Genomic DNA, 12,939 nt, shown 5'->3' with positions numbered 1-12,939 from the left:
AGGAACAGAAATTAGTAGGTAAGAAAACAAATGTAAAATAAAGAAGATCAGGGAAACAAAATTTTTAATCCAAAAAATTAAAGGAACTTCTAATGAGTCTAACTGAGAAAAGAGAGAGAAAACATAAATACCTGAAGGAATGAAAACCAAAAAGAACATGACTGCTGATGCTGTTGACATTAAATAGATAAAAGCATAGAATGAAATACTGTATGCAGATAAATTGGAAAATGTAGTTGAAATGGGCAAGTTCCCAGAAAACTGTAAAAACTGGAAATAAAATAAAAAAGAGAATATAAATAAAATACCTGAATAGTCACTATGACTGTTAAAAATTTGAACAATATTAAAGCACTTCAGACTCTATCCCCAGTTGGTATGCCTGGTATGTTCTTCTAAATGTTCATGTTTCCTATTTTTTTCCAGAGAGTAGAAAAAGAAAGAACATTAAAACTCATTTTATGGGAGTTGCATGACATCAAAACTTGACCAAGTACAAAGGAAATTTACAGACAAGCTACACTGGTAAACATAGACACAGAAACTTTAAAGGAACAGGATAGGAAACCTATCAAAAACACCTCATGATAATGGGTTTTCCCAGAAATGAAAGAAGATTGTATTAACATTTAGTGTAATTCACCATATTAAGAGATTTAAGAAAGAAATCTCTTAATGATCATTTCAATAGATTGAAAGTGAATTTGATAAAATTTAGCCCTGGCTGGTGTGGCTCATTGAGTTGAGCGCTGGCCTGCAAACCAAAAGGTCACTGGTTTGATTCCCAGTCAGACACATGCCTGGATTGTGGATCCAGTCCCCAGTTGGGGGCATGCAAGAGGCAACCTATCAATGTTTCTCACACGTTGATGTTTCTCTCTCTCTTTCTCCCTCCCTCCCCTCTCTCAAAAAAAATAAATCTTTAAAACCTTTTTTGATAAAATTCAGCATCTATTCATGGTAAGAAACACTATATAGCAAGCTAGATGTAGAAGAAACTTTCTTAATCTGATAAGTTATTTATTTAAAAGAATATAGCAAGCAGTGTATTTAATGATGAAACTTTTCAATGCTTTCCCATTGAAATTGGGTATAAGTCAAGGATGCCTGCTGTCACCACTAATTTTCAACATTATAGTGGAGGTCTTAACCAAGGCAGTAAGACAAGAACAGGAAGAAAGAAAGTAATAGGTACTAAAAAGGAAAAAAAACAAAACTACCATAATCTATAGATGATATATTTGTGTATATTGAGAATCTCCTGATAAGTTATTATAATTTAAGAGTTTAACAATGTTGCTAGGTACAAAGTCAGTATACGAACATCAATTGTGTTTCTATAAACCTAAAAGAAACAGAATTTTCAACTAAAGATATCATTTACAATAACACTAACATGTGCAGTATGAGTAAGTTTTAATGGGATATGTGTAAAACCTTGTTCTTATCTAGTGAGGAGTTGAGAAACCCAATAGAACAAAAGTATAAATCCTTGTTTGTTTTCTTCTTTTTAGGCTTAAATATAGGAAATGTGTATTTAAATTTGGTAAGTTTATATAGGGAGAGGCTGTACATTTTGTCCAGTATAGAACAGAATGACATCCTAAAATAGTTGTTTGCATTATTATATTTGGAGTCCATTGATCACAGCAAGATAGTATTAGATTATCTTCGTAATAGAGATTTTGAGCTTGGTCAGTCTGAGGCTTTATACAATATGAAAGGCTTTTCTATAGCATTCTTGTAAGTTCTCTCTGGTGCTAGTCCATTCACTTTTCTGCCTGAAATTTCCACTCATGGATACTAGTACTGAATCATTTAACAAAGATTTTATTTAGAACCTATTTACCAAGTGCCATGATAAGTACTTTACTTTGTCATATTTAAGACGACATAAGGTTTAAAATGCATCATTTCTAGTAAGTGAAAAAAAGTTAACCCTTTTTGACTGACACATTGATTTTAATATGCATCTTGATTACAGAGATGTTAAAATGTCTTTTTAAAACATCGAATGCTTTATGAAACATTTCTATCATAGTATTTCTATCTTTTTTACAATTTAGGAATATCACTGAGAAAATCTTTAGCTTTCATTTTTCAGATCTATCATGCTACCTTTAGTTTTTTTCCTCCCTAATATGAGCATTCTTTAAGTAGTTCCTTTCTTTAATTTCCCAGTTATTTTGCCATTCTGGTCATTATCTCTGGATGCTTTGTAGTTTGTCAAAAAGCTGCTTAAAATACAGACTTCAGAAAGAAAATACTAAAAATTAGTATATCCATAATGTGGAATACTATGTAAATTCATGAACCAGGGTTTTGTTAACTTGACAAGATTTTCAGTAATTTTTTCCTTAAAGCAGTCCATATCTATGAATAAGTTGTGTTATAATTTGTATAAGTAGGTTAAAATTTTGTATTCATCATACTTTTCACAGCAAGAATTTCTCTTCATTGAGACTCATTTGCTCATTTTTGTAATTGATGTTAAAAATACCACTTTTTTCAAGTTAACATTCTTTATAACAAATATAAACAGGATTGTAATATATGTCTTTTCTAATTTTTCTTCTCTCTACAAAATTATTCCAAAAAGAAATCTGCCCATAATATTTTAACCTGGGAATATTTCTAAGTGACAAAGATGTATACCTTTCTTAATAGTAAATATTTACATTTGAATATTTTAATTTCCTTATAATCCTGTAATTTCTGACAGTTATTATGTGACTATTTATTATGTTATATATTGCTTAGGTCAATTTAGTTCAACTAAATGAAAAAATGACACCTCATCGTATGTTAAATTCATAATTTTCTGAATCTTCCAGAGTTTATGGTTTTTTATTATTATAAAACTAAGCTTTTTTAGTAGTTAATATACTTTTCTCTCTTTAATAACACAGGTTTTGAGAGTATTTTAGAAGGGCTTTATGGACCACGGCTACGAAGAGACCTCAGTTTATTTGAAGGTAATGTTTTATTTCAAATTTTTAACCTGTCCTACTTAACAAATGAAAAGTGGTTTTTCTATACTAAATTTATAATAAACATGAATTTGTCTTGTCTAATTGGAAAACATTTTAAATGAATAAATAAACCGGTCCAAATATTCCTATTATCACATGGTAATCTTTAACATAAAGTATTACGCTGATCAAAATAGAAAATGAAGCTTGTTTTTGGTGCAGTGGTAAAATTTGATTTTTGTTATCTTATATATTATGTTCCCTAACTTCTTAAAGAGGACCTAATGGGATATATTTAAATAATTATCTCCTATTTCTTATGATACAGGCAGCTTGGAACTTAGCTTGTCACTCTTAAGAAGTCCTGCCATGTATGTTTGGTTTTATATTTATGTATAACATTGTTTGTTGTTATAGCTTCCTCTTCCAAACGTTCTTGCATAAATCCTGATGGAAGATTTTGATCCATGATGTAATTGCTGTGATACCATAGTGTAGGTGTGTCACTGCTTGTTTGGAAACATAGAGCACTAGGAGAGAACATTTTTGTAGATATCTGAAATTTTATACTGCAGTTCATTTACAAAATGGGTAATGCTAGTATAGCATTATTTCTGTATCTTGTCAGTTTTTTGTGCTGTTATCTTCTGTTCTGATACTATCTAGTCTAGTAGACTAAGGTCCTTCTCATACATATACATATATCTACGTGTATTTATATTTGTATATAAACACACGCAAACACATATATACACATACATATATATGTGTTTAGAATTGAGGTAGTTACAATGGTAGTTGGAGTAGTCAGAAGTTTTTGCTCATTTTATACTAATGTTAAAGGAGCATGACTGAGTTATGAATCATAAAAGCTGAAAGTACCAGTGAAAGATCATTTGTTCCAACCACCTATCTTCAATCAGATGAATGATATCCATGCAGAACATGACTTTAAGGATCGAGACTCCAAAATATGTCTTTTCCAGAGTTTTATCATTCTTATGGCTAGGATCTTTTTTTATGTCCCTTAACTTTCAATGTTTCTCACTGTATCACAGTTTAACATTGAATTTAATATTTTTACCTGATATATTTATAAGCAATACTAACTAATTGTAGTTTTATCTATTTTTTGAGCTTACAAATAAAGGAAAAAGCTAAGGAGACAAGAATATTTATGATCCTTCAGAAATTAGTTTATTATAAAAAGGGCAGAATGTTCTAAGGAAATAAATGAATGTATTTTATTTTTAGTCTATTATTTCTTTAGTGTACATGAAACACATGTTTGTTTTAGGAAATTAGGAAATACAAATAAACCTGAAAGTGAAAAATTAGTTCCATGACCCACAAATAACCTTTAACATTTTTATATAAATATATATGTTTGTATGTATTTGTTTTTATTAAAGTAGCATATACTTTACATACAGTATATATAGTTTTCGTACCTGTGTTTCACTAGTGTATAATTTGGGTATATAAAGTTAATCATCATTCTTTGTTTTTTAATCCTCACCCAAGAACATGCTCATTGATTTTAGAGAGGGGAAGGAGGGAGAAAGAGAGGGAGATAAATATCAGTGCAAGGGAGACACATAGATCCTTTGTGTCACACGACTGACCCCACAACCCAGGCATGTGCACTGACTGAGCATTCAACTTGCAACCTTTTGGTTAATGGGAAGATACTCCAACCAACTGAGCCACACTGGCCAGGACTTGATCACTATTCATAATGACTGTACAGTATTATATTGTGAATCTGTTATAACTAATTTTAACTCATTAGTTAATTTAATACATCACTGATGTGTATATTATTCCATTTATTCTTTTAATTCTAATAGTTCTTGTACTTTATGTCCTCTTTTGTGCTTTTTTTTTTTGTAGGGGATTTATAGAGTTAGCTAAGCTTTGAAACTCAATTGTTTTCTTATACATAGGCACTTAATTTGATTGCCCTTCGTCACCTCAAATGTTCTAACTTTTCTCCAAATTTTGTGGGTAAATTCTGCCTTTTTTTTTTTCTTTTTTTTGCTTTGTTGAATTAGAGACTTCTAATTAAAGTTGTAGGTTCAAGAGTGATGATACTAATTATAGTAACAAATCAATATCTATGCAAGGATGAAGTCAGCTATATGTTTTGAAGGAAAATTAAACCAATGCTATCAAAGTGTGGAGCCTTTGGAAAAGGCATGTAGAAGCTATCTATTTTAGACATCTCCAACTTCTTTCTTACCCTCTTTGGAGTAAGTGCTTTCTTTGTTATTACTATTGTTAAAACATGGTTAATATTTAGATGCTAGGACTACAAGTATAAGTATTTCTCGGTATACATATCTATATGCAGGAGTTAAATAGACTAGTGTATGTTTTTAGAGAAATCAGTGGAGTACTGAACCTGTCTTACTTCAAAACTCGGGAACCAAATAAATTGGATAGCAAGGATTCTTGTACATTCTTCTAAATTTTTTATAAAATTAAATGCATGTTATTTAAATTTTATAATACATTTAAGTTAAAAGAACTACATCACAAACCTGCTACTGTTTTTGTGGGGAAAAATATTCTAAATTTCATACTGCTACCTTAAAAATCAACTTTGCCACACTGTGTTTTTAAGACATTTGTTTCATATATTGGTGTTTTGAGAGAGTTACATTTTAATTTGATTCAGAACCACCTTTAGATTGAATGGTACAGAAAAAAGCTTTTGAGTGCTGCTCATTTTTATTTTGTTGGAAACAAAGCAGAAATCCTAGCTTTATGTGTTCTTTGATCTGTTGTCATGCCTTTTTGTATTTTTGAGGGAACCATAACTACTATTTCTTTTTGGAGTAAAGTCTCCCAAGAAACTTTTAATGTTAGAAACTTCCCACTTTTATGTACTCCCAGAAAAATTCTCTGTACTCTGACTCTTTTTTCTCTTCCTTTTCCCCCAAACTTTTCCTGCTGTTGCTGGACTTTTAGTCTATTCTTTTTCATATTTTATTGATGAGCCAGCTTATTTCATCCATGGGATCATCTGATTTGCTTGCCCTGACTATGGATGGATATTTTACAGAAATATGAAAGGAGTGCAGTAGGCCTATGTAAACTGGCTGATAAGATCCTTCTGCTTTTTTTTTTTTTTTCCTATGTTTGTTCATATACCAAAGGGAGATTATGTCAGAGATCTGCAAGCTATAGCATGTGGGCCAAATCAAACTCATTGACTATTTTTGAAAGGCCTATGAGCTAAGAATGATTTTTACATTTTTAAATAGTTGGGAAAAAATCAAGAAATTAATATTTCATGATGTGAAAGTTTAAGATATTCAAATTTAATTACCTAATTAATAAAGTTTTAGAGGTAACAGCCTCTCTCATTTGTTAACATATTGTGTGGCTGCTTTTGTGCTACAACAGTAGAGTTGAATGGTTGTGACTCTATGGCCTGCAAAACCTAAAATATTTTCTATCCAGTGCTTTATAGAAAAGGTTTGCCGACCTCTGACTTACACCACTGACTGAAATTTAATATTTTTGGCTTAATATTCTTTTTTCCAAGTATTAACACTGTGATGATGGAGACATCAAAACTAATTTTTAATAAAATTTATGGGATGAAGTATTTGGAATGCTTATTTTGTGTTAGGAACAGTGATTAGCAATGAGAAAAGAAAAATGAATAAGGAGGAACTCGTGACCTAGTATTAAGTCGAAAGTCGGTAATTTTCTAATATAAATTGATGACTATTTATATGAAAACCAGAGGATCTAATATTATTTTGTAGTTATTAAATAAATTTCATTATTAGCGTCTATCAGGTCTACACAGTGACTTCTCTGAGTGTATTCATTATGGTGTTTGTAATGCTAGGTCTAGGGAAACAAGCTTAATTATCTAGCAATAGGATATTGATTAAATTATATAATACATCTCTTTGATGGACTATATCTTTTAAAAATTATTTAGAAGTATATTTGAGAATGGGAAATATGTGATAAATAAGCATGTATATATTCAATTCTAATTTTTAAAATAGTATTTTTAAGAGCACATTTACATTTACAGACAACACTAGTAGAAAGTAGAGTTCCCATACACTCCCTCTTCTCCCTCTCTTAGGTTCCCCCATATTAACATCATTCATTAGTGTGATCTTCTAATCAATGAACTAATATTGATGCATTATTATTAACTAAAGCCCCTATAATTTACATTAGTTTCACTCTGTGTGTGTTGTAAATTTCTGTGGGTTTTGCCAAATGCACAGTGTCATGTATTCACCATCACAGTATCATACACAATAGTTTTATTGCCCTGAAAATCACTTGTATTGACTTTTTCAGCCCTCTCTCCTGGTTTTAAATCGTGGCAAACACTAATCTTACTGTGTCTGTAGCTTTTTCTTTTCCAGAATGTCATATATTTGGAATCATACAATGTTTAGCCTTTTTGTACTCACTTCTTCCACTGAGCAATATGCACGTAAGGTTCTTCTCTGTATTTTCATTGCTTCATAATTCATTTCTTTTTATTGCTAAGTAATACTGCCTTATATAGATGTACCACATTTTACTTATTAATCCATTTATCTATTAGAAAGACATCTTGGTCACTTTCAAGTTTTGGTACTTATGAATAAAGCAGCTATAAATTTGTGGGCAAGTTTTTTGTGTGGATGTGTTTTCAACTCATTTGGGTAAATACTGGATTGGCCAAAAAGTCTGTATGGTTTTTTCCATTAAGATAAAAGACACATTTTTCATTTTCACCAATAACTTTATTGATTTGGATACTTTGAGTATGTCAGCTGTCTTCCACATGGCATAATATTGATTGTTCTCAATTAATGTCTTGATTTGATCACTGTCAACTTGAACTGGTCTACCCAACCATGGAGCATTGTCCAGCAAGAGAGAAGTCTCCAGCACAAAACTTTGCAAACCACTTTTGACATGTTCAATCAGTCACAGCACCTTCACCATATACTGCACAAATCTTTTTTTGCATTTTGGTTGCCTGTTTTACCTATCTTGAAATAATAAAGCATAATATTCTGAAAATACCGTGTGTTTTCTTCCATCTTTAATATTAAAATAGCTACACAAAAATTGACCAATTTTGATTTTTTTTTTAATGCACAACTAATATGATAGTTGTCACAATACAATCTAACAGAATGGTTTCAAATGAAGCACTAAGCGCTACTAGAGCCATCTTACAGAAAAAAACAAATGAATTTTTTGACCAACCTGATACCTAGGAGCACCATTGCTAGATCTTATGGAAAGACAGTGTTTAGCTTTGGAAGAAAGTACCAGACTGTCTTCAAAAGTGGCCTTACTATATTGCATTGCCATCAGCTCTTTTTGCCATATGCCCTCACCAACATTGGATACTGTCAGTGTTTTGGACTGTAACTATACTGTTAGGTGCGTAGTGGCATCATGTCTTAATTTGCAATTCTTTAATGGAATATGATTATGTGCCTTTTCATATGTTTCTTTGCTCTCTGCATATCTTCTTGGATGGGATGTCTGTTTAGACAAGTTTTGACATTTGGATAATGATGGAATTATAGAGCAAGTGAGGAAATATTTCCTTTTTCTGGAGCAGATTGTAGAGAAACCACCTGGACTGGTGCTTTCTGTTTGGGGAGGATATTAATTATTGATTTAATTTTTTAAATAGAAATAGGCTTGTTGAGCTTATATAGCTTTTCTTGTGTGAGATCTGGAAGATTGTTTCAAGGAATTCATCCATTTCACCCAAGGTTATCAAATTTGCAGACAACTAATTCTCTTCACAATATTTTTTTATTCCTAGAATCGGTAGTGATGATCCATCATTTTGTTTCTGATATTTTCTCTTTCTCTTTTTCTTGGTTAGCCTGGCTAGACATTTATTAATTTTATTAATCTTTTCAAAGAATCAGCTGATCCTTATTTTTAAAAAGGGATAGATAAACTGGAGGAACCTATTGCAAGTATTAATCATTATCTCTGGATGATGGCAATAAGAATAGTTTTTCTTTTTTCCTTGGTACTTTTTGATACAGTTAATATGAAATTTCATAATGAAAAATTATTTTAAAATACATTGCCCACTGATAAGTATCTTATCCCAAAATCAACATACAATAGTTATAACCACTTTTCCATGACCTTCATGAAAAATCTAGTTCAATGTTATTTTTTTACTTTTAATTGGGCTTTGTCTGGGAACTCCAGATTTATTTCTTACGGTTAAAAGCTACTGAAAAGAATAAAAAACACTCAAAAGAAGTGTGATTATTTAAAATAAGTAACATCTATTGGGCTTATTAGATGTTTTGTGTATGTTTTTATTTAATGTTTACTACAGCCTTAAGCTGCAATTATTATTTTCATTTTACATACAGGGAAATTGAAGCTCAGAGAAAGTAACTTGCCCAAGGCGACATCTGGAATGTGGAAAGCCCATGTACCAAGACTCTCTAATTTCAAAGTCTGTTATCTTTCCAGGATAGATTAGGTAAAACGATTAGAGAGAAACTTTGACTATGAGTATATATCCACAGTGAGAAAGTTGATCTTTGTCAGTTATTCATTTTCTATCAGTTTACATTATGGCATTGCTTTTTCTTAAATAAGGCTGTTTCTATAGAGTATATAATTTGACCCTTTTGAGCTTATACCATCATGTATTAAAATTTCAAAATCAGAGAACTTTTTTTGAGAGGACATCTCATTTATTGTCAAATTGTATGTGAGAAATAAAATGAGTATGTCCTGTAGTATTGTTTAACTTTTATGACATGAAAAGACAACCTGGGCAAAGGGAGAAATGTGGCCTACAGTTAATTTTTCAAAATCTGTTTCCCCATATATATAATGTATCCTACCATCACTTATTTGGACTCAAAAATCAAAAGTTGCTGTAGAAAGGGTTATTATTAAATATTTATAAGTAAAGTCATAGACTTTTTTTAACCCAGTAAAATTCAATGGCATTTATGTAATCGTTGATTATTCGTTGCCATTTATTTAACTTTGTAGGCATTTACTTTAACATTTCCTTGAAGAAATTCTGAAACAAATGAAGATAATCTTAGCATGCCCAATTTTATCTTAAAATTGGTAATTGTTTTAATTAATCCAGAGTTGTCCTTTGAATCAACATATTTATCTCTGAAATTTCATGAAAAGTTACAATGATTTTTCAAAAATACCCCTTCACTAGGCATACCATCTATTTGGAAAAAACTCAATTCTAGATTGCTTTCATATTCCCTGCCCGTGAGATCATAATAAAAAGACAGTTTATTTTTTAAATTTATGTTTATTGTATTTTTTTCCATTACTACTTATCCTCCTACACCCCCTTCCCTCCCACATTTTAGATTTCATTGATCTATACAAATTATCTTATGCTTGGCATATGAGTCAAGTTGTTGTTACAGTAATGCTGAATAACAAAAGAGCTCCAAAATCTACTTCATGCTTCTGGGTGATCAGATTCACTGGACTCCAGGGTGTGGATGGGGATCACATCTCCTCATGACTCCAGGTCACAGAGCGAAGGAGTAATGATTATGTGAAGCAAATTCTTCTCATGTTGGATGATGGAAGCTCAAGAGAACTGGGGGACTTGCCATGCCTTTTAAAACCTCAGCATGGAATGGTCTACTGTCACTTCTCCACATTCATTCCATTGGTCAGAGAGCGCTGCCCCCCCAGTAAGAGACACTGCATGATCCTGCGTTCAAGAGTATGAATGTGTCATTCTGTTCTAGCGTCAGAGAGAAAAGCTGAAAAAAATTATAAACATACATAGGTACAGTTCTAGGTTTTTAATTGTATAGATTGCATAAGCTTTTTGATTTGTCAGGTTAACAAAAGTGTGTTTAATATTTTAAGCACATATTAAATAAAAATTATCTGTCTTCTGCAAACCAACCTTATTAAATATATGTGCGATAGTACAGGAGTTAAAAAGTAGGCTGGCATGTGTAGTTTACTGTTAAAACAGTGAAAGTATTTTCACTGTTTTAAATTTGATCCACAAATAAGTGATAGGATCCTTATTTTGTAGGTGTAGAAATTGAAACAAAAACTTTGTCATTTGGTGAGATTATGACTAGTAAACTCTAATCTCAGATTTTCAGAGACTTCAAACGCATTTCTCTTTACAGTTCCCTATATGACATCTTATGTTCTTATCCCCTTCCTTTTCTAAGTTTAGGTAAATATCAGGAATATTTCTGGACCACTGCCAAAATCAAAAGATGCTATCACTACACTCTATATTCCAAAAATTATACTATATTCTGGCCTGTATATTTGATCAATGCAAGGTATCCTAAGGGCTGATTCTAACTAGAATTTATTCATTATCACTTCAAAAAAAAGATAAGTGTATCTGCTGTGTAATTTAGCAGGCACATATTCAGCTTCAGTGTGCATTTGAAAAATATGAGAGAAAATTATGGTGCTACACCAGTGCTTTTCAAATTAGTCCCAGTTTAACTGCCTTAGATGATGATGGTTTTATGGTTTGAGGTTCTACATGTGAATTTATTTGGGAAAAGAAATTAGGTGGAGCTCTGTTGCAGGGAGTAAATTTGAAGAATCACTGTCTAGCCCTTGAAGGGTGGCTTAGTTGGTTAGAGCCGAAAGGTTGCAGGTTCCATTCCCAGTCTGGGTACATATACCTAGGTTGTGGGTTCGATCCTCAGTCAGAGCATGTACTGGAGACAACCAATTAATGTGTCTCTCTCATATATACTTCTCTCTCTATCTAAAATCAGTAAATATAGTCTTGGGCAAGGATTTAAAAAAAGGAAAACAATTACTCTCTATACCAGATATAGTAGGGATGGCAATCTTATACCTTCAGAAAATTCATTAGAAAATGTTTGCTTTTCACAAATTCTCTAATATGTTACAGTAGTTGGATTAGAATGAACATTATTCTGGATAAAAATCCATGTTGTGTGTTGAATAATAAAATATACCTGCTTTTTGCCCTAACTCTTGAAATAAAGTCTTTAAACAATGTAATAAAAAAAATCTGATCCGACTTTTTATTAGCTATGGATTTCTTCTTTTTTTCTCAGAGCATTCAGTATTCTCAAATCTGTGGGCCTATCTGGTACTTTACTCCATTTCTCTCTCATGTTGTCTTTTATGATACACATTTTTTTCTTTTTCCCCATATCTCTCTGTTCTGATTTATTTCATAATGAAAATAAAAAATTAATAGGCAATGATAAATTGACTCAGAGGGCTAGATGAACCCTATTGTTAGAAAATTAATTTATAACCAGCTTACTGTTCTTGCTACTTTGACCCATAATGGTGTAAAAATACTCTCCTTACAACCTTCTCTGTTTCTTTCTTTCTAGATGTCACCAGTTTAATTTTACATTTAGGCTTTCCTCCTTACTATTAGTTTGTTGTTTTTTTTTTTATGTGAACCATTGTTCTGAAGAGTGGTAATTTTATATGTTTTAATAAAGTTAGTGTATTTAATGAACATTTTTTTCCCTCTTTTAAAGACTGTGAACCAGAAGAACTGACTGACTGGTCTATGGATGAAAAATGTTCATTTTGTAACCTACAGAGAGAAGCAGTCAGTGTAAGTTTTAGTACTGTGAAATTATTTGCACAATTGTAACATAATTTTTAACTTAATTTGTTCTGAAATTGTGTGACTCACAGTAGAATTTACATACTTGATTTTGGTAAAGAGAAGAATCACAAAGACTTATGTTAGAAGTCTAACATTTAACTTATCTCGCAGGTGAAAATCCCAAAACACTCATTTTTTTGCTTATTTCACATTACTTTCTTATAGCTCCTTAACTCATGAAATTGAGTTAAGATCTGTTTTGTGTTTTTACAAACAAAGTTGATCTTGGAGGTCTGGTTTGGTCTGAGACCACCCTGTAGTCTGATTTCTCAAGAATCAGTTGGAGAATAATGTGTTACTATT

The 12,939-nt window shown here is 31.5% G+C and overlaps 1 protein-coding gene across 4 annotated transcripts in view; it reads left to right on the top strand.

Moving 5' to 3' along the window:
- Positions 1–12,939, top strand: part of LCORL (ligand dependent nuclear receptor corepressor like) — a 120,502-nt gene that overhangs the window by 35,578 nt on the left and 71,985 nt on the right. For all 4 annotated transcript variants that reach the window (XM_054581984.1, XM_054581982.1, XM_054581983.1 and 1 more), the window contains exons 2-3: positions 2,910–2,975; positions 12,503–12,582. In XM_054581984.1, coding sequence (XP_054437959.1) covers positions 2,910–2,975; positions 12,503–12,582 — 146 coding nt within the window. The remainder of the gene's footprint in view (positions 1–2,909; positions 2,976–12,502; positions 12,583–12,939) is intronic.

Source organism: Pteronotus mesoamericanus, unplaced genomic scaffold (assembly GCF_021234165.1).
Source record: "Pteronotus mesoamericanus isolate MK-2021 breed Mesoamerican mustached bat unplaced genomic scaffold, CSHL_Meso_final contig_68, whole genome shotgun sequence".
Taxonomy (NCBI): Eukaryota; Metazoa; Chordata; class Mammalia; order Chiroptera; family Mormoopidae; genus Pteronotus; species Pteronotus mesoamericanus.
The sequence above is the reverse complement of the archived record's forward strand: the minus strand, read 5'-3'. Positions and strand labels throughout refer to the sequence as shown.